Source organism: Mastigoproctus giganteus, chromosome 6, assembly GCF_048544385.1.
Source record: "Mastigoproctus giganteus isolate SK-2022 chromosome 6, ASM4854438v1, whole genome shotgun sequence".
NCBI lineage: Eukaryota > Metazoa > Arthropoda > Arachnida > Uropygi > Thelyphonidae > Mastigoproctus > Mastigoproctus giganteus.
In genome coordinates, this window is record NC_143580.1 from 81837812 (window position 1) to 81859709 (window position 21898).

Genomic DNA, 21898 nt, shown 5'->3' on the forward strand with positions numbered 1-21898 from the left:
CCCGGTAGAATCGAGAAGCATATGCTATGCAGTGCTTCTCCTGGCTACGGAAGCGCCTTTGTAGTCTTCGTACCACATCCATATGTTGTTGCTTTTTCGTTCTTATCTGCCATTATTAACTGTTTGAAAATGTAACTGTATTGCATTAATTATGATACAATGTTCAAGTAAATTGTTCGTTAAATTATGATACAATGTTCAAGTAAATTGTTCGTTACGAACAATGTCTAACACTGTACTGAGTGATGACTAGACTCAGAATAAATGCATATAACGCAAATATTACAAGCAATATACTTGATAATTTTTTAAAACATTGGTCTCGGAATTGCACAAGTCACTGTACTGCAATTAAATTAAAATAGCATGGGAAACATTTAATGCTGTTTTGCCATTCATTATCAAACTATCGATTACATCAGATGAAACGTTTTTGTTAAACATGCCAAAAATTCAATCTGTATGGTGGTAAAGAGCATTATAGTGAGATATGGATTATAATATTAGCATTAGTAGAGGCATATGATGCAAGAAAGCAAGCTTATTCAGCATCAGCCAAAAAAAAAAAAAAAAAAAAAAAACAACCACTACTCCCATTTCACCCCTCCGTTCGTTCGAAATACCAGTCCACCTGAGCCTTAAATTTGTTTAGGCTATCAACTTCAACAACAAGCGATGTCAGTCTATTCCACAAACCAACTGCCCGCTGGCTAAAGGCAAATTTCCGCACATCTATCCGACATCCGTCCTTCCTCAATTTGAATTTATGCCCTCTCAGGTGATTATTCTGAGCAAGAGGAAGAATCCCATCGGCATTGAGCATGCTCAAGCCATTCAAAGCCTTATACACCTCTATCAGATCACCTCGCCGATGCCTAGTCTCCAGGCTCTGTAATTTGCAAAACTTAAGCCTTTCTTCGTAAGAGCAACCCTTTGTTCCATTCACTAATCTTGTTGCCCTTCTCTGTACTCGTTCCAGCAGTTCTACATCCTTCTTGAAATGAGGTACCCAGACCTGTATACAGTACTCAAGGTGTGGCCTGACCAATGCCTTATACAACAGAATAATCACATCCCTGTCCCTGCTAGAAAAATTCCTGTATATCATTGACAAGACACCATGAGCTACTCTTGCAGCTCGTCTACACTGCTCAGAGAACTTCATATCTGCCTGCACAATTACCCCCAGGTCCTTTTCATTATCTACCACTGTCAGCGTAGTACCACAGAGTTGATACGTTGATCTGGGGTTACTGTTTCCCATATGTAGTATTTTACATTTGTCAATGTTAAACTTCATTTGCCACCTCTCAGCCCCTCTGCTCAACCTTTCCAGATCCTGTAGCAGCAGCATAGTATCAGTAGTGTCCTTAACAACCCTGCCAACCTTGGTATCGTCTGCAAACTTAGACATTAAGCCTGATACACCATCATCAATATCATTTATAAATACAGAAAACAACAATGGACCCAACACTGAACCCTGAGGAACACCACTAATAACATTAGTCCACATTGAGCAGTGTCCATTGATTACCACTCTCTGTCTTCTGACACTCAACCATCCCTTTATCCATAGCAGCAATTTGCCTCCAATGCCACACTTCTCCAATTTGTGCAGCAGTCTTCCATGCGCAACAGTATCAAAAGCCTTTCTAAGATCCAAATATATAATATCAAAGTTATTCCCTGCACCAGCTCTTTTGTGACAACATCATAGTATCCAATCAAACTGGTCAGACAAGACCTGCCCTTAACAAAACCATGCTGTGTCTGAGCTATAACTGAATTCTTGTCCAGATGATCCTGCAGTGCTTCTTTAACCAGTGCCTCCATTAATTTTACTGGATCCGAAGTTAAACTAACAGGTCTATAATTACTTGTGTCAGCCTTTGATCCTCCTTTGTGAATTGGGGTTACATTTGCACATCTCCAGTCCATGGGTACCTCCCCTGAGTCCAAAGAAGCTCTCATAATTATGGCTAGGGGTTTGCTTACTTCCTTTGCTGCCTCCTTTAATATAACTGGATAGATCCCATCCACCCCGGGTGCCTTTTTTATGTTTATCCTCAACAATTTCTCCTCCACTTTCCTCTCAGTTATTAGAAAATAATCTAGCTCACTGCCAATGTTTACTTCACCTACGACATTCCCCTTCCTGAATAACTCCTCATGTTTGGTAGATGCAAAATACTCGTTTAGATTGCTAGCCACCTGAGCTGGATCCTCAACTGTTGAACCATCAACATCCAGTGGACCAATCTGATTCATCCCTTTCCTTCTTGAGTTTAAATAGGTAAAGAACTCTTTTCTGTTTTTCTTTGCCTCCTTTGCCAAGGATTTCTCATAATCTGCCTTTGCCTGCCTAATCTCCTTTGTGACTTGGTTACAGACCAACTTATATCTATCATAGGCTTCCATGTCACCCATTAATTTGTATGTATCCCATGCATTTTTCTTCTCTGCCATATGTCTCATTAGTTCATCTGACAACCATTTAGGCCTGAACCTTGAACAATATTTCTTGGTTTGTATGTAAAGCCTGGTAGCTTCCAAGATTAGTTCCTTGAATGCTTCCCATTTTGAATTTGCTGTTGGTAACATCATCAGTTAGTCCCACTGTATAGAATTTAAATACTGTCTCAGACCATCATAGTCGCCTTTACGAAAGCAAAAACCCTTCCCTTTACCTCTGATGGTAGTTACCTCCTTGAGTAAATCCCACTTCAGCACACTGTGATCACTGCCACCCAGTGGTTCCTTTATCTGCAGATTCCTAATGCATGAAGAATCACTACTGATAATCAGATCAAGAGTATTACTTCCTCTAGTTGCCTTCCGAACATGCTGGTGTAGAAAACAATCATCCAATAAATCCACAAAAGCCTTGCTAGTGTGTGAGTGACCAACCCACAAATTCCAGTCAATATCTGGGAAATTAAAATCCCCCATTATAAGACTCTCTGATTTACTGGCCCATTCTATTTCCCTGTACAGTATCTTATTATACTCATCACAGTCATTAGGCCTATAGCACACTCCTACTCTAAATTTTGATTTACCTATGCTTATGTCACACCAAACTGACTCGACACTGCCCTGTCCATCAATGTCTACTGGCTTCACTTCCTTGGATTTGATGTGTTTTTTAACTAATAGCATAACCCCTCCTCCCCTCCTGTCCTGTCTATACTTTCTATACACATTGTACTCCCCAAATTCCAGTTCTTCATTCCTTATATCTGTGTGACACCACGTCTCTGATATCCCAACAATATCTGCCTTTGATGTTTTGAGCAATACCTCAAATTCATCAAATTTATTTACTAAACTCCTAGCATTGGTGTACACGCAAGTATACGTGCACCTGTTTCTATTCTTAGCTACCCTAACACAACCCATGTGTTTATTTGTACCGCAATGACTTCCAGCAGTCTTTGAAATATCCTGCATCTTGTTTTTCAGGCTTCTGCTCATTCCAATAGAAGCAGTGCAAGAATCTCTTTCACCTCTGCCAGTGGCTACTGTTAATCCATTAGTCTTTGTCTCCCCCCAAGCTAGCAGTTTTCCGACACACCTAACACTGCCTCGATAGCATCAGCAAATATTCTTGCACCCTTTCTATTTAAGTGTATCCCATCCCTGTAGAAGCAATCTCTGCTGTTAACAAGTACATTCCAGGCTGAAAAAAATTCTACCCCTTGAGCCTTGCACAATCTTTCCAGGGCCGAATTGATCGACAAGGCTCTCATCATATACTCCCTCCTATCGTGTCTGGGCAGAATTGCAGACACTTTCAAATTCAACCCTACTTCACGGCTTTTTTTCAACAGTGACCTGTACTTGTTAAGTAATTCCGCTGGTCTCCTACTCTTAATATCATTAGTGCGGCGTTATAGCGGCATTAGAACAGCGTTATAGCGAACCCTGTCATAATGAGGGCCTAATGTAAATAAAAAATTAATTTATTAGTTAAATTAATAAAGATCCAATTAAATCCAATTTTATTTGCACAGTTTATGTCATACATCACTCTTAACTAGAACAAACACATTAACTGCAGAAATTTTTTTTTAAATTTTTTTTTATGTAAACCACAAAACACGAGAGGTATTAGAACCTATAGTACTTAGTACCGTGCTTGGGTTGGAGGTTAAGAAGACGAAAGAATATATTTGTTGACATTGGACTTGAACTTCTGTAGATTGTAATTTTCAGGAAATACGTATGAAGGAAGGTTGTTCCAGAAAACGGCAGTTGAATGAATAAATGAGGAAGATGAAAAGTTGGTTCTGTGGGTTTGAAGTTGGACAGTAAATGGATGTTGGCTGGTAGCAGCACGTGTTCGAACTGTTTTGAAAGAGAGAGCAGGAATTATAGAAGCCAATTCAGAAGAACAGTGCCAATGGAAGTATCTGTAGAAGAGGCATGCAGCAGAAACAATACATCTATGAGAAAGCGAGTGGAGAGACTCTGTTAGAAATGAATCATTAATTAACCTAACTGCCTTCTTCTGAATGGAATCAAGAAGCTTGATAGAGGTTTTGGGGTCACCACCCCAGATGTGGGAACAATATTTCACGGTAGGGCGGATTTGCGATTTATACAGAGTGAGCAGCTGTTTGGAAGAAAAGTAATGCCAAGAGCGAAAGAGAAAACCAAGTTTTTTAGATGCAGAGGAAGCAATATTTGTAATGTGCTTGTGCCAAGAGAGATTAGAAGTCAGGGTAATCCCCAAAAGAGATACATCATTTTGACTAGAAATCAGAGTGTCACTAAAGATAAGCATAGGAGCAGAAGAATCCTTTTTGTGAGATATAAGACAAGACCGAGTTTAGAAGTGTTGAAATCAACTAAGTCGTCTATGCCCCACTGGAGAATTACCTGAAGATCGGCATTTAAGGAATTGGTAGCAGATTTTCGAGAAGTTGAAGCTGATTGAGCAGGACAAGGTTTCTCAAAATGGAAAGTGGAATGCAATGTGCTATCATCGGCAAAACTATGCATAGGATTTCCAGTCAATGGAAGAAGGTTATTAATATATAAGAGGAAAAGAGTGGGGGAAAGAACTGAACCTTGGGGGACACTGTCATTAGTGGAAAAGTTAGAAGACAGAGAGCCATCTACCATCACCCTAAGTGAGCGATCAGAGAGAAAACTGGATAACCAATTACTAAAAACAGTTGGCAAACCATAAGATGGAAGTTTGTTTGGAAGACCTTTATGCCAAACAAGATCAAAAGCCTTTGAGATGTCAAGGGCAACTACTTGTGTTTCACCGAACCTTTCCATTGAATTAGTCCATAAATGGGTAACATAAGCCAGAATATCACCAGTGGATCAACACTGACGGAATCCATACTGGCTATCGTTGATCAGACGGAAGGTTTCTAGGTACTTTAAGAGTTGGCGGTTAATTGATTTCTCCATTACTTTAGAAAGAGTAGAAGTAATTGCAATGGGACGATAATTGGATGGGAGGGATTTGTCACCCTTTTTAGGAACTGGCTGAATATGAGCAAATTTCCAAACAGAAGGAAAAACACTTTTGGAATAAGAAAGTGAAAAAAGGCGGCAAAGAATAGGAGTAAGTTCAGGAGCACAGGTTTTGAGAACAAGTGGAGAAATACCATCAGGACCTGGAGCTTTCTTAGCATCAAGATTCATCAAAATCCTTCTGATATCCTTTGGACGGAAGACCACAGGAGGCATTGAATGGAGCGTGTTGGGAATGGTGGGAGGTGTTTTACCAAAATCATTAATACATGAGCTGGAAGAAAAATGGGATGCTAGCAGGTCAGCTTTATCCTTGGCTGAAGTGACAACAGAACCATCTGGTTTGGACAGAGGTGGGAGCAGAGATGAGCAAAAGTTGTGGCCAATAGCTTTGGCAAGAGACCAGAATGCTTGGTTACCATTAAGGCAAGAAGCAAGTTTTCTACTCTTAGCCTGTTCAAACTCTAGTTTGGACTGATTAATAACTGCTTTATAATTGTTGCAAGCTTTGGTGTAGGCAGAAAATGAAACTGAAGAATTAGAAACAAGCCAATTACGATATGCATCATTCTTCTCTTGAACAGCCTTGGCAAATTTATTGGAAAACCAAGGTTTAGATAAAGGACGAGATTTTAAAGTGGAGTGTGGGAGAAAGGATTCCATTCCTGCAAGAATAATTTCACTGACACGATCTGAGCAAACGTTGACATCAGAAGTTTTGAAACGGTAATCCGACCAAGGAAAAGAAGAAAAGAAGTCTCGCAGGTCATCCCATTTTGCATTCTTGTAATGCCAAACAACATGAGGTTGGGAATAGCCATGGGATAAAGGTTCCATTGGAGAAGAGACAATCACCAAGTTGTGATCTGAAGTGCCTAAAGGACCTCTCACTTCGACCGTGTACTTAGAAGGGTTGTTTGTGAGAAAAAGATCAAGCGTATTGGCTGTATGATTAGGATTGTCCAGTATTCTTGTAGGTAAATAAACAATCTGTGCTAGGTCATTAGTAATTGCAAAAGCCTCAGCATCTCAACCTGCTGGGTCAGCGTGACTAGAAAACGGAAGCCAGCTGGAGTTGTGAACATTACAATCACCAAGTAACATTTTGTCCTTATCAATGATAATCCAAGCCATCAACCTTTTTTATTTAGTGGACAGCATGTGTACTTAACTTTCATTATTGGTAACAAAACCATTTTTCTTGGTGGTCAACAGCTCTTGTACAGTTGCTATAGTAACAACAAAAACAGTGGAGTGCACAAGATGGAGCATGCAAAAACATTACCATTTTATTAGTCATATAGGCTTGAACCCAGTCACTCAATTGTGTGTACTGATGTCATCATCTGCTTTAAAAAACTCCAACTAAATCCATATGCTCCTACAACATCTCATCCCTCTGTGTCAATATCAACATTTGCTTGCTAGACCATGTTTTCAATGATATTTCCAATGTGGACACTCTCTGAACCACTTGATACAATACTGTTCCAAGCTCCTGGTCTGCACTTGTTAACAGGAGAGACTGCTTCTACAGGGATGGGATACAATTAAATAGAAAGAGTACAAGAATATTTGCTGATGCTAACGAGGCAGTGTTAGGTGGGTCGGAAGACTGCTAGTTTGGGGGGATACAAGGACCAATAGATTAACAGTAGCCACTGGTAGAGGTGAAAGTGATTCTTGCACTGCTTCTACTCGAATGAGCAGCAGCCTGGAAAACAAGATACAGGGTATTTCAGAGACTGCTGGGAGTCATTGCAGTATAAGTAAACACATGGGTAGTGTTAGGGTAGATAAGAACAGGAACAGGTGCATGTATACTTGCATGTATACCAATGCTAGGAGTTTGGTAAATAAATTTGATGAATTTGAGGTATTGCTCAAAACTTCAAAGGCAGATATTGTTGGGATATCAGAGACATGGTGTCACACAGATATAAGGAATGCAGAACTGGAATTTGGGGAGTACAATGTGTACAGGAAGGATAGACAGGATAGGAAGGGAGGAGGGGTTATGGTATTAGTTAAGAAACACATAAAATCCAAGGAAGTGAAGCCAGTCAACATCGCTGTGCAGTGCAGTGTCGAGTCAGTTTGGTGTGACATAAGAAATTGGGAGATCAAAATTGAGAGTAGGAGTGTGTTATAGGCCTAATGACTGTGATGAGTATAATAAGAAAATGTACAGGGAAATAGAGTGGGCCAGTAAATGAGAGAGTCTTATAATGGGGGATTTTAATTTTCCAGATACTGACTGGAATTTGTGGGTTGGTCACTCACACACTAGCAAGGCTTTTGTGGATTTATTGGATGATTGTTTTCTACATCAGCATGTTTGGGAAGTAACTAGAGGGAGTAATACTCTTGATCTGATTAGTAGTAGTGATTCTTCATGCATTAAAGTGATCACAGTGTGCTGAAGTGGAATTTTCTCAAAGAGGTAATTACCATCAGGGGTAAAGGGAAGGGTTTTTGCTTTCGTAAAGGCGACTGTGGTCTGAGACAGTATTTAAATTCTATACAGTGGGACCAACTGATGTTGTTACCAACAGCAAATTCAAAATGGGAAGCATTCAAAGAATTAAATTTGGAAGCTACTAGGCTTTACATACCAACTAAGAAATATTGTTCAAGGTTCATCTGACGTAACTGGAGGTCAGATGAACTAATGAGACATAGCAGAGAAGAAAAATGCATGGGATATATATAAAAATTAATGAGTGACATGGAAGCTTATGATAGATATAAGCTGGTCTGGTCTGTAACCAAGTCACAAAGGAGATTAGGCAGGCAAAGGCTGCAAAGAAAAACAACAAAGAGTTTTACCTATGTCAAATCTAGAAGGAAATGGATGAATCAGATTGGTCCACTGGATATTGATGGTTCAACTGTTGATGATCCTGCTCAGGTGGCTAACAAACTAAATGAGTATTTTTGTATCTACATTCAACCATGAGGAGTTATTCAGGGAGGGGAATGACAGTGGTGAGTTAAACTCTGGTGAGCTAGATGACTTTGTAATTACTGAGAGGAAAGTGGAGGTTTGTTTGTTTGTTTGTTTGTTTTGGTTTTATTGGCGCATTAGCTACTAAGGCTATAATGCGCCAAGACCATGTCATTTACAAAAAAAATTTAAACTTTCAGTGACCTAATTAGTTAGGTCACTATGTCAAGAAGTATAAGAAAAATGTACATTTTATAAACAAGTAAAAATATTTATTGATTTTAAAAATCTAAAAATAGCAGACACATTGTCATTGTCGGATAAAATCTGACTGAGTGTATATGGCTCAGTCAGATGATTAAAAGCAGTAAAACTGATATTACTAAAATCTGGACAATCAATTAAAATGTGTCTCATAGTTAAAATTGTGCCACAGGACACACACACATAGGAGGGTCATCAGCCCTCAGCAAAAACGAATGAGTTAAATGACTGTGTCCTATGCGGGTCTGGGCAAGAACAACTTCCTCCTTACGATTCCTGCGCAGACTAGACTGCCATGGTTCAATTACATGCTTTATACAATATAGTTTATTTCCAGTCTGTCTATTCCACGAGTCCTGGCATTGGGAGTGTATGTTTTGGTGTATTATTTGCCTGTAGTCTGTATAGGGGACTGACAGGCAGCGGTTATTATTGGGAATTGCTGATTTGGCTGCGGCATCAGCCAAATCATTTCCCCTAATCCCAATGTGGCTGGGAATCCAGCAGAAGCGGATATCATATTCACGTCCAAGGAGGAAGTGAATCTTCTGCTGAATACTAGACAGAACTGGATGAGGATTATACCTCACAGATATTAAAGCCTGTAACACACTGAGAGAATCGGAATATAAAATGAACCGTTGGTTCATTTTATATTGTTCAAGGTTTAGGCATTCACTAATGTGATCCAAGGCTAACTCTATAGCATGCAGCTCTGCAGTAAATATACTGCATTCAGAGGGAATCTGCTCCGATGTAGTGCTGTCTGTAAAGACAGCAGCAGATCCCACATATGAGTCCAACTTCGAACCGTCTGTGTAGACTGGCGCGAAGTCGGAATGTTCAGCTCGGTGTGCTGAATAAAGCTGCAGGTAGACCGATGATGGAGTGTCCGACTTTCCCCAATTTCTAAGGGACAAGTCACATGCTGGGACATGAGCATGCCAGGGTGGAAAGGGCTGCTTTGGTGTTTGGGCAACCTTGTCTACCTTGATATTAAGTTCTTTGAGTAGCTCTTGGAGACGAATACTAAAAGGACGATTGCAAGTCTTACGGGTATTATATAAATTTTCCCATCGTGGTTCAAAAACGAAGGGCCACGTAGGATGGTCTGGCAGGGATTTCAGTTTTAAAACGTACTTTAAAGACAACTGCTTACGTTGAAGCGATAACGGTGGTTCGTTTGCTTCGACGTATAAGCTCTGGACAGGAGATGTGCGATATGCTCCAGTAGCAATATGTAGGGCCTGATGATGGACGGGGTCCAGCCATCAAAGGACACTGTCTCTGGCTGAGGAATATACTTGGGACCCATAATCTAATTTGGATCGCACAAGTGCACGGTAAAGCCGCAGAAGGGTGCACCGGTCGCCACCCCAAGATAAAGAGGAGAGCGAGCGGAATATATTAAGCCCTCTTGTGCACTTTGTGCGGAGTTCACGAATATGATCCAAAAAGGTCAGTTTTTTATCGAATATGAGTCCCAAGAATTTTGTGTTCGCCGCTACTGGAATAGCATTTTGTCCGAGCCTTAATTCAGGTTCAGGATGAAGATTACGCTTGCGACAAAAGTGTACGCAAACGGTCTTCTCTGGCGAGAACCTGAAGCCATTAGCAAGTGCCCAGGAATTCAGACTATCAATGGCTTTCTGCAGTTGTCTTTCAATAACCCTCATGTTGCACGACTGACAAAAAATGCTAAAGTCATCAACATAGAGGGCACTGTTTATAGTTGGAGGAAGTTGTTCTGCGATAGAATTTATTTTGATGGCAAAAACCGTGACACTTAATACTGATCTTTGTGGTACTCCCTCCTCTTGGCTAAAGGAGCGAGAGAGTGAGGATCCCACACGAACTTGGAACGATCGATTGGCTAAAAAGTTTTGAATAAAAAGGGGGAGATGCCCTCTAAGGCCTAGGCTATGTAAATCTTTTAAAATGCCAAATCTCCAAGTTGTGTCATACGCTCTTTTAATGTCAAAGAACACCGACACCAAGTGTTCGCGTTTTAGGAAAGCATCCCGGATGGATGCTTCCAATCTAATAAGATGGTCCAAAGTGGACCGGTTCCTTCGGAAGCCGCACTGGATGCTGGAGAGAAGGTCATTTGATTCTAAATACCATATTAAACGAGAATTAACCATTCTCTCCTGGATTTTGCACAGACAGCTAGTCAGAGCAATAGGACGATAATTGGTGGTGACTTTTGGATCCTTTCCTGGCTTAGGAAAGGCAAGAACGATTGCCTTTCGCCAGGAGTCCGGAAACTGCCCTTCAATAAAGATTCTGTTATACAGAAGGAGCAGACAATCCATAGATTTTGGTGAAAGATGTTTAATCATTTCATAATGGATGCCATCTGGTCCAACAGCACTTGCTTTGGAAAGAGTGAGGGCTCTTTTCAGTTCCTCTATAGTGAATGCCCCGTTGTAGGGATAGAGGCTCTTGGACTTAAAATTAAGTGCTTGTTTTTCCAGTTTATGTTTTAGGACCAGGAACTCTGGGGAGTACGAGGATGTTGCGGAGATGTTAGAGAATGTTTCCCCAAGGGAATCGGCTATTGCAGTTGGATCTGCAATAGTGCATACATTATAATCTAGGATTGAAGAAGGGTGGGATGTATATTTCCCCTTCATTTTCCGGATTTTATCCCATACTACCTTAGAGTTGGTAGACTGGTTAATAGATGATGTAAAACGGAACCACGATTCCTTTTGACTCTGACGACGGATGTAGCGTGCTTTGGCGCGTGCATGTTTGAAGGCTATACGGTTGTTCGTAGTAGGATATCGTCGAAATATCCCCCACGCTTTGTTTTGACCCTTTTTTGCTGCTGTGCATTGTGAATTCCACCAAGGTTTGGGAAATGGTGGAAACCGGGCAGATGTTTTTGGGACAGCATTAGCAGCTGCTTGGACGATGATTTCTGTGATGTACTTTACTGCGTCATTGATCGGCTCCCGACTGACTGTACTGAAGTCGAAATTTGCCTGATGTTGGAAGGCATTCCAGTCACCATGATCAAATTTCCACCGTGGTAACCTAAAAGGAAGACATGGTCTCCCACTGTGTAACAAGGTTATCACAGGGAAGTGATCACTTCCGTATAGATTCTCCTCCACTTCCCAACTGAGTGAAGGGAGTAGAGAAGGGGAGCAGATAGAGAGATTAATGGCAGAAAAAGTACGGGTAGGCATGTGGAAGAAGGTGTTTGTTCCAGTATTTAGAAGGGAAAGGTCATTGTCATTTAGCATATGCTCTATGACTCGTCCCCTTCCATTGATTTTAGCACTACCCCACAGGGTGTTATGTCCATTCATATCCCCGAGAAGTAAGAAAGGGGACGGCAACTGCGTTAGAAGATCATCAAGGTCTTCCTGGGAGATGTCAGTCCCAAGTGGCAAATAGATAGAGCAGACGGTTAATAGAAAACCCACCGTAAGGCGAATTGCAACAGCTTCTATGCTAGTTGTAATTAGCAAGGGCTGCACTGGGGTCCGGTTACCCACAATGATAGCCACTCCCCCATGTACAGAGCCATCCGCAATTCTATCCTTACGAAAAATGGTGGTGTTATGCATCGTGGGATCGTCATTTGCCTTTAGATATGTCTCCTGCAAGCAAAAGGAAACTGGCTCGCGCTTTTGCAGGAAGGCCTTGATGTCATCAATATTTCGCCGGAATCCACGACAATTCCATTGTAGGAATTTAGCCATTATTTTGGCTTGGTGGGTCCATCAGGCGGCTTCCGAGGTGCTGAGGGCTTACTTTTATCAGTCTTGGATTTGTCTTTTTTGGGGAAGAATGGACGCTGTCCCGTGTCCATTTCCTCCTCCGCAAAGAGTTCCAAGACTGAATCTTCGGGTACCTCCTTCTGCTCGACATCCATCTTTTCTTGGGTACTAGGGGGGACTTCCCCTTTCTTATTCTTTTCTTTCATAATTACCTTTGTTACTTGTGGAGCATTAGGAGGTACCGATATAGGAGTGGCAGCTGATTGGTCCTTTTGTGCAGGTTTGTGAGAACTTAAGAGATACCGTGCGATGGGAGTGAAAGACTCCTTTGGAGGAATGGTCACGTCCGTCTGAGTTCCGACGGAACATCTCCCTGCTACCTTCTGGGCATAGGTAGGTTTGTTGATATTCAGGGGTTTGACCGATTTCCTTTCCTCCTGGTATGATATATTTAGCTCTGCCTTCAGCCGTTGAATTTCTTTTTCTTCTTTCCTCCTCTGGCATGCTCGTGAGTAGGCCGGGTGTTCGCCTTCACAGTTAATACAGGTGGGTTTTGCGGCTGAACATGCTGTTGTTTCACGGTCCTTTGCACCGCATCGAGTGCATGAAGGACTCCACGGCAGGCCATTTGAGAATGTCCATACTTCTGGCATTTAAAACACCGTAAAGGGTTCGGAACGTATGGACGCACTGAACAGTTGATGTATCCAGCTTTAATCTCATCAGGAGGTTTAGGAGAGTTAAAAGTCAGGGTAACGCTCCTGGTTTTAACAATTTTTGCATCCCTTCCCGCAGTATTTCTCTTGACGGCAATAACTCCCTGGGGTTTTAATTCGGAGCAGATTTCCTCCTCGGTTACATCGAGAAGGTCCCACTCCGAAATGACTCCTCTCGGTGAATTGAGTGTTCTGTGTGGTGTCACTGTTATAGGGATTCCTCCGATTGATGTTACTCGGAGTAGATGTTCTGATTGCCTGTCATTTTTAGTTTCAATTAAAAGGTCTCCAGAACGAAGCCTCTTAACTGATTTGGGTGAACCTGCTAACCCATGTAACCCTTTTTGGATAAAAAAGGGCGACATTTTACCAATTGGTTTTTCACTGGTGGAGTGTATAATTAGGAACCTTGGGACAGGCCTGATTGTAGTTCGGTTCGCTGCCTCTTTTTAGCAATACTGCTATCAGTATCTTTGTCATTGTTTTCAGATAGGGACCGGGTTGGGGTCCCTGAAGAAATAAGTTTATCAAGATTCATTGAGTTTTTTAAATTGTTCAGTGCCCGGGCTCCCCACCCACCACGGAGCCCAAAGGGACGCCCACTACCCGGCATGCAATAAATGCGCCCGGGAGTGGGACGCCAGGGCTACCCAGACACTATACCCGCACCGCCGGCAGCCTGAATCCTGTCCCTCGGACCATGAGGGTAGGGGCGTGGCATTGACACGGTTGACCCTGACAGGCGAGCCTACTAACCGATTGATCCTAGCCGGGCCTTCCAGGACCACCCGCCTTGTCGAAGCAGGGGCCAAAGTGGTGTATTGAAGCTGGGCCCCTCAACCACCAGGATCCCCCTTTCCGAATTTCCACGGGTCGCAGCGCACGGCAAACACGCTGGATTCCATTGATGTAAGCCTGGAACCTGGGCTGTGGGTGTTAGATCCCAGTGATGCTAGTCTGGAAGTCCAACAGTGTCACTGGGAGGTCCCCTCACCACGTACAGGTGCCCACGTCGAGGGGGAAAGTGGAGGAGAAATTGTTGAAGATAAACATAAAAAAGGCCCCCGGGGTGGATGGGATCTATCCAGTTATATTAAAGGAGGCAGCAAAGGAAGTAAGCAAACCCTTAGCCATAATTATGAGAGCTTCCTTGGACTCAGGGGAGGTACCCATGGACTGGAGATGTGCAAATGCGACCCCAATACACAAAGGAGGATCATAGGGCGACACAATTAATTATAGACCTGTTAGTTTAACTTCTGTTCCAGGAAAATTAATGGAGGGATTGGTTAAAGAAGCACGGCAGGATCATCTAGACAAGACTTCAGTTATATCTCCCAAACAGTATGGTTTTGTTAAGGGAAAGTCTTGCCTGACCAATCTGATTGATTACTATGATGTGGTCACAAAGGAACTGGATGCAGGGAATAACTTTGATATCATATATTTGGATCTTAGAAAGGCCTTTGATGCTGTTGCACATGGAAGACTGCTGCACAAATTGGAGCAATGTGGCATTGGAGGGAAATTGCTGCTTTGGATAAAGGGGTGGTTGAGGGGGAGAAGACAGAGAGAGGTAATCAATGGACACTGCTCATTGTGGACTAATATTATTATTAGTGGAGTCCCTCAGGGTTCAGTGTTGGGTCCATTGTTGTTTGCTGTATTTATAAATGATATTAATGATGGTATATCAAGCTTAATGTTCACGTTTGCAGACAATACGAAGGTGGGCAGGGTTGTTAAGGACACTAATGACAGTATGCTGCTGCAACAGGATCTAGAAAAGTTGAGCAGATGGGCTGAGACGGCAAATGAAGTTTAACATTGACAAATGTAGAGTACTACATATGAGAAGTAGTAACTCCAGGGTGATGTATCAACTCTGTTTTACTACAAAGGCAGTGGTAGAGAACGAAAAGGACCTGGGGCTAATTGTGCAGGCAGATATGAAGTTTTCTGAGCAGTGCAAGAGTAGCTCATAGTGTTTTGTCAATGATATACAGGAATTTTTCTAGCAGGGATAAGGAGGTGATTATCCTCTCATATAAGGCAAAGTTCAGGCCACACCTTTAGTACTGTATGCAGGTCTGGAAGCCTCGTTTTAAGAAGGATGTAGAGCTGTTGGAAAGAGTACAGAGAAGGGTAACAAGATTAGTGAATGGAACAAAGGGTTGCTCTCACAAAGAAAGGCTTAAATTTTGCAAATTTCAGATTACAGTGTCTGGAGACTAGGCACCTGCGATGTGATCTGATTGAGGTATATAAAGCCTTGAATGGTTTGAGCAGGTTCAATGCTGATGGGATTCTTCCTTTTGCTCAGAATAATCACCTGAGAGGGCATAAATTCAAATTGAGGAAAGACAGATATAGGATAGACGTGCGGAACTTTGCTTTTAGCCAGTGGGTAGTTGGTTGGTGGAACAAACTTCCATCCTTTGTTGTGGAATTGATAGTCTAAATAAATTTAAGGATGAGCTGGACAGGTATTTGGAATGAATGGAGGGATGAAATAGGAGTGGGTTTTTTTTTTTTGCTGATGTTGCATAAGCTTACTTTCTTGCATTGTATGACTCTACTAATGCTAATGCTGAGCAACATTATGAATAGCTTCTATGATACTCTACTTTGTAAATTGTTCCCTCCATCTATGTTGCAGATCAAGTACCTACCTTATCAGGCAGGCTTCTTGTGTTGTCTTGAGGTTAATAATGCCTTGATCCAGTTAAAAAGCATAAAGCTGGTTAGTTTGGGTGGTGTGTGTTCTGCACAACGATTTAATATCATCAAAGTGTTCCTTTTTCCAGATGCCATTCGTCTGTTTATGCTTGCCTACCAAGACCGAAAAACTCTGAATACAAACCAATATAATAGCATGGAAGTTGGTTAACTACATTAAGACATCTGGTCTTGAAAATTTTTTACTTAATTTTGGGATTTACTTAAATCTGGAATTCTTTACTTAATTCTGCAGCATTCCAAGACCCTTTTAAAATATCAAATGCTATCTTTGGGAAAATAAATTAAATTTAATTAGGATTGCTAATAAATTAATTAGGATTGTACCAAGCTTTATATTAGTTACACAAAATAATATTTATTTTCTGGGGATGAAACAAATAGACTTTGCAATGTATATTAACTGAATTTTGTAACTAAATTCAAAAAATAGCAAGGGCTTAATTTTTCAGTACTCACCTTGATCGATCTGCAATTGTTATGATTTGAATGGCAAGAGGTGACTAGCTTTAAGGTGATTGGTTCTTAAAATTAAAGGGTGGGTAAATAGTAATTATGATGGAAATGGGATTAAAATATGTGCAAGGAAGTAGAAGTGCACTAACTTCGTCGTTGGTTGTTATTAAATTGGGTTCAATTGGGATTCTAAATAGTAGATAAACGAAAAGTCGTAACGAAGGACTTTCATTAAAAAACGTCTTCAGTTGGCGAGTTAAATGAAAAGGGAACGCGTACTGTATTTAAGAAGAATTTTGTAATCCCGTGATGCACTTTGTTACTTGTGGGAATCTCAGATTGGTGAGATTCCAAACCGGAGAAAGATTGAAGGGGAGTTTCGCATTTATAATATTTAGATCGGAGTGGTGACGAAACCATTCTATAATGAGGGCTTTGAATTGTAAAATTTTGTAACTGTTTTTTAATTTTAATATGGTAATAGCCGAGTCAACTAGGGGAGTATGGTTGTTGGAGTGGGCATGTAAAGTAAGTTCAGTGCTAGATTGTCCAGTTCTGAAGCTATTGTAGTGATAGTATGCTCTGGTATTAGATGATTGGGTTGAACCAAATTTGGTTGTGGTACTACCAATGTAACAGGCATTACAATTGTGGTGACATTTTATTAAATAAATAATATTATTCATTTCATTTGTTCGATATTTGTGTGTTTCTTTATATTTATTGAAAAGTGATCCGAGTTTGTTATAAAAGGAAAAAATGAGTGATGTCTGTACCTGCAAATATTCGCCGAAATTGTCCTGCAAGATTACTATAAGGAAGCACAAGACATGTTTTACTATTTATGATGTGTTTTATAGGGTTATTGATATTATTTTTTGTGATGGAAATGGTGTGTTGGATTAATTTTGGAGGGTAATTTCTGGCCATGAATTTTTTTGTGAGATATTGTAACTCATTGGATAGGTCGTCTTGTGAGGTACTGAATTTAATGGCATTGTAGGTTTGGTTATAGAGAATGGATTTTTTTATGTTGAAAGGGTGGTGCGATGTAAACTGTAAGAATTTCCCTGTGTGTGTATGTTTTCTAATGATCTTAGTTCCTAGTTTAGTACCTATTTTATATATGGTGAGATTGAGAAAATTAATTTGTTTTATTGGTTTCTGTTTCGAGTGTGTATTTAAGTCAATTGAATTGAATTTTGTAAAAAGGTTATCAATTATAGTTTTGTTTCCTATTAAAAGTACATCATTGGAGTATCGCATGTATAACTTAATCTCGGAAGGGTAAGGTTGAAAATAAAAGGATTTTATTTTCAACTGTGGCTAAGTAAATTTCAGAAAGGGGAGCAGAGATGCCCAAGCCCATGGGTAACCTGAATATTTGTTGGAAGATCTGATTGTGAAATCTGAAATGCCTGGCGTCTAATAGTAGAGAGGTGAGTTCTAAAATATTGTCTATAGAAAGGGAAGTGCGATTAATGAGACTATTGTCGGAAGTTAAATATCCACGAAGGGCTTGTAAGGTGAAAGGTATATATACGTTGGTGTAGAGTGATACGACATCAAAGATGCTAGAATATCATCGTCAGCGATTATGGTGGTTTTAATTTTCTCAAAGGCTTGGTTGGTATTACTGATTTTAAATTTGGAAAACCTGGTGAGTGGAGATATGATTTTTACTAGAAATGAGGATAAGTTTGCGAAGGCGGATTTACTAAAAGAAATAATTGGTCTTAAGGGGTGGCCCGGTTTATGTAGTTTGGTAATTCCAAACACATGGGGGAGAATATTGCTTCGTATGCCTATCTGCTGTAAGGTAGGTAGGGTGATTTCTTTATTAGACTGGAGTTTTCTAAGGATAATGTCAAGCTTGTTTTTTTAATTTAGATATATTATAGAAATTATTAATTATATAGGTGTCTTGGTCTGCTAGAATTTGTTTCATTTATCTCCTCTGTCTGCTTTTTGGATAATAATGTCGGGGATTTTACTTAGTTTATGAATATCATTGAGTTGTTGTTTAGATATATTAGATTGGGAGGGGAGTTTGAGTTAATAATAGTGTTAGTCTGATGTAAAATGTGCCATTTGTCAGGGTGATGTTTGAGTTTTGTTTGAAGTTCAATAATACTTTCTTTTATGGGATATTGATGGCTTTTTATTGCAAAGTTGAATCGATGCTCTAAACTTGCGAGTTTGGTAGGAGTGAAAGTTTTAGAAGAAATGTTAACTGTGGAAATTTGTGGAGCTGTTATTTTTGTTTCCTGGGTAAGTGTGATCCATTTTTTAGAATGTCTTAGTTCAACCTCTTTTAAGAGCTGTATTAATACGTATATTGTTGAGGTTCGTGAATTCCATCTAGGTATTAGGTTGCAAGTTTCTCTTAAGTAATGTATCTGGTGTTGCAGTTGATATTTCTTATTAAATCTTTTCCGTAGTTCATCTCGTATGATGGCGATGGAAGTTTGACGTGCGATGCATGGGTATTTTTTGTAGATTTTATTTGGGAATATACGGGTGAATTTTGGAATCACATTGTGATTTAGGCATTTCTGTAGAAAGGTGATATGTAATTTGTTAATGAAATGCTTGATAAGTATTTTTGAAAATCGTATCTTACTATCTGGCAGGTTGAAAGGCATTGGGATGAAAATTAGATAGATGGTGCAGATTAGGTGTATTTTATGCGTTAAGAAAATCTAATAATTGGACACTTAGAAGTTAATAGTATGTCTTAAAGCACTGTTTTATTGGACTAAATTCAAAAAATAGCAAGGGCTTAATTTTTCAGTACTCACCTTGATCGATCTGCAATTGTAATGGTTCGAATGGCAAGAGGTGACTAGCTTTAAGGTGATTAGTTCTTAAAATTAAAGGGTGGGTAAATAGTAATTATGATGGAAACGGGATTAAAATATGCGCAAGGAAGTAGAAGTGCACTAACTTCGTCCTTGGTTGTCATTAAATTGGATTGAATTGGGATTCTAAATAGTAGATAAGCCAAAAGTCATAACGAAGGACTTTCATTAAAAAATGTCTTCAGTTGGCAAGTTAAATGAAAAGGGAATGCATACTGTATTTAAGAAGAATTTTGTAATCCTGTGATGCACTTTGTTACTTGCGGGAATCTCAGATAACGTGTACCAATGTAACAGGCGTTACAATTGTAACGTCTGTTACATTGGTAGTACCACAACCAAATTTGGTTCAACCCAATCATCTAATACCAGAGCATACTATCACTACAATAGCTTCAGAACTGGACAATCTAGCACTGAACTTACTTTACATGCCCACTCCAACAACCGTACTCCTCTAGTTGACTCGGCTATTGCCATATTAAAATTAAAAAACAGTTACAAAATTTTACAATTCGAAGCCCTCATTATAGAATGGTTTCGTCACCACTCCGATCTAAATATTATAAATGCGAAACTCCCCTTCAATCTTTCTCCGGTTTGGAATTTCACCAATCTGAGATTCCTGGAAGTAACAAAGTGCATTATGGGATTACAAAATTCTTCTTAAATACAGTACGCGTTCCCTTTTCATTTAACTTGCCAACTGAAGATGTTTTTTAACGAAAGTCCTTCGTTACGACTTTTGGCTTACCTACTATTTAGAATCCCAATTGAACCCAATTTAATGACAACCAACGACGAAGTTAGTGTACTTCTACTTCCTTGCGCATATTTTAATCCCGTTTCCATCATAATTACTATTTACCCACCCTTTAATTTTAAGAACCAATCACCTTAAAGCTAGTCACCTCTTGCCATTCAAACCATAACAATTGCAGATTGATCAAATTAAGCCCTTGCTATTTTTTGAATTTAGTCCAATAAAACAGTACTTTAAGACATACTATAACTTCTAAGTGTCTGAATTTTGTAATTAAATAATATTTATATAAACCAAGCCTGTATTAATGAGATTAACTTAGTTCATAAAATGGCAATGCATTAAATGTTGTGTCTGACAGTGGATATTGTATTAATTTTGAACTTAGTTGCCTATAGTTATCAATTTCTATAGTAAAAAGTCATTCTGCAATGCATTCACTGCAGCATATTTAAAGAATAAAATGAATGAATGATTTTGATTAGACATTAGCAACCTGTGAACTACTTGATTCATAGGTTGCTAATGTCTCATCAAATCAGTAATGAGGTTCTTCACAGCATTACTATTTACAAATTGTGTTTCTTTATGATCCTGCTAACAAAGCTGCGAATTAAAAAAACTCCAGTTCTTCAATCTCCACCACCCGCAAAGTGAAAAAAGAACAGGTATTGTAAAGTGATGAGGATAATCTTTACAGCCAGATATCCTACAGAAATGAGCAGCCAATAGAATGCTAGTGTCAATGTTGTTGTTGTTATTTTTGGTGCAAGGGCTGCTTATACCATACTGCACCTCCAGTGTCAATGAACCATACTATGCTGAATTTTTGCACATAATATTGGAACATTTGGAGGAGGGGGAGGGTACAATATATTCTCCTTTATTATGATAATCATGCTGTGTTTATTAGTTCAAATTCAGCACCATATGATTTTTGGTTCTTTCCAGAATTGCAGGTAGACGAGGGTGGATGATTTCCATTGATTAAGATATACATAAAGCACACAAGCAAAATTCAAGCTGTTAAAGATAAGTGGATCGCTCTCCAAAGTAGATGGTCGGAAAAGGGAACATGTGGATCAAAACAATTAAATATTTATAATTGTCTTATTAATTATGAACAGTCATTCTTCAAAGATCACTATGATTGGCTAATGGAAAAAAAAATATTTTGGTTTTAATATTTGTGGGAGAAAGTTTTAACAATTGCATTATTTTATATAATTTAAAATATCAGCACGTAATACATACTTTGGTTTCCACACTTCATTATTTTTTTTCCTTAATTTTCGTGTAACTCTCTGTTTTTCTTCCATTCTATTTTTTTCAGCTGCTGCACCATCTAAAAAATATACAAAATTTATTTTGTAGTTCATTGTGTCTCTAACTGCATTATATAGAGAAAACTAAAATTGCACTAATAATGGGAAAACAAAGTTTTTTTTTTTTCTCTGAAATATTTTAAATGAAGACACACAATCCATTTGCTGGTAATGAATTTTAATTTTATTTATACACACTAGAAGGTACAAAACCTTTGATTCTCATACTGCTAAAACTTTACAGGCCTATAATACAATGTACTAGAACAATGGTTTTGTACAGTGTGTTTCAATAAAACTAAAATTTGTTGACAACAACATAGATTAAATGTCTCTGCATTTAAAATATTTTGAAAGCTCCATATAATGTCTGTTAATTTCTTTTTTCCTTCAAATAATTATTTAATCTATAATATTATTTTAGCTTACATAATCACAAACAGTGAATAAACACTAATTCAGCTTAATAAATAAAACTTCATTATTTTTTTAATTTGAATTTTAATGGAATTTTTAGTTTTCCCATAGCACAGGTCACAACTTTTGAGTTTCAAAATCCTGGAGTTCAGGTAATTGCAAGATTAGGAGGAAAACAGC

At 39.3% G+C, this 21898-nt stretch overlaps 1 protein-coding gene across 2 annotated transcripts in view; it reads right to left on the reverse strand.

The window, feature by feature from the left end:
- LOC150084438 (oxysterol-binding protein-related protein 1-like) overlaps window positions 1-21898 on the reverse strand; it is a 707041-nt gene that overhangs the window by 20651 nt on the left and 664492 nt on the right. For both annotated transcript variants that reach the window (XM_090376067.1, XM_090376066.1), the window contains one exon: window positions 21231-21321. In XM_090376067.1, coding sequence (XP_090232193.1) covers window positions 21231-21321 — 91 coding nt within the window. The remainder of the gene's footprint in view (window positions 1-21230; window positions 21322-21898) is intronic.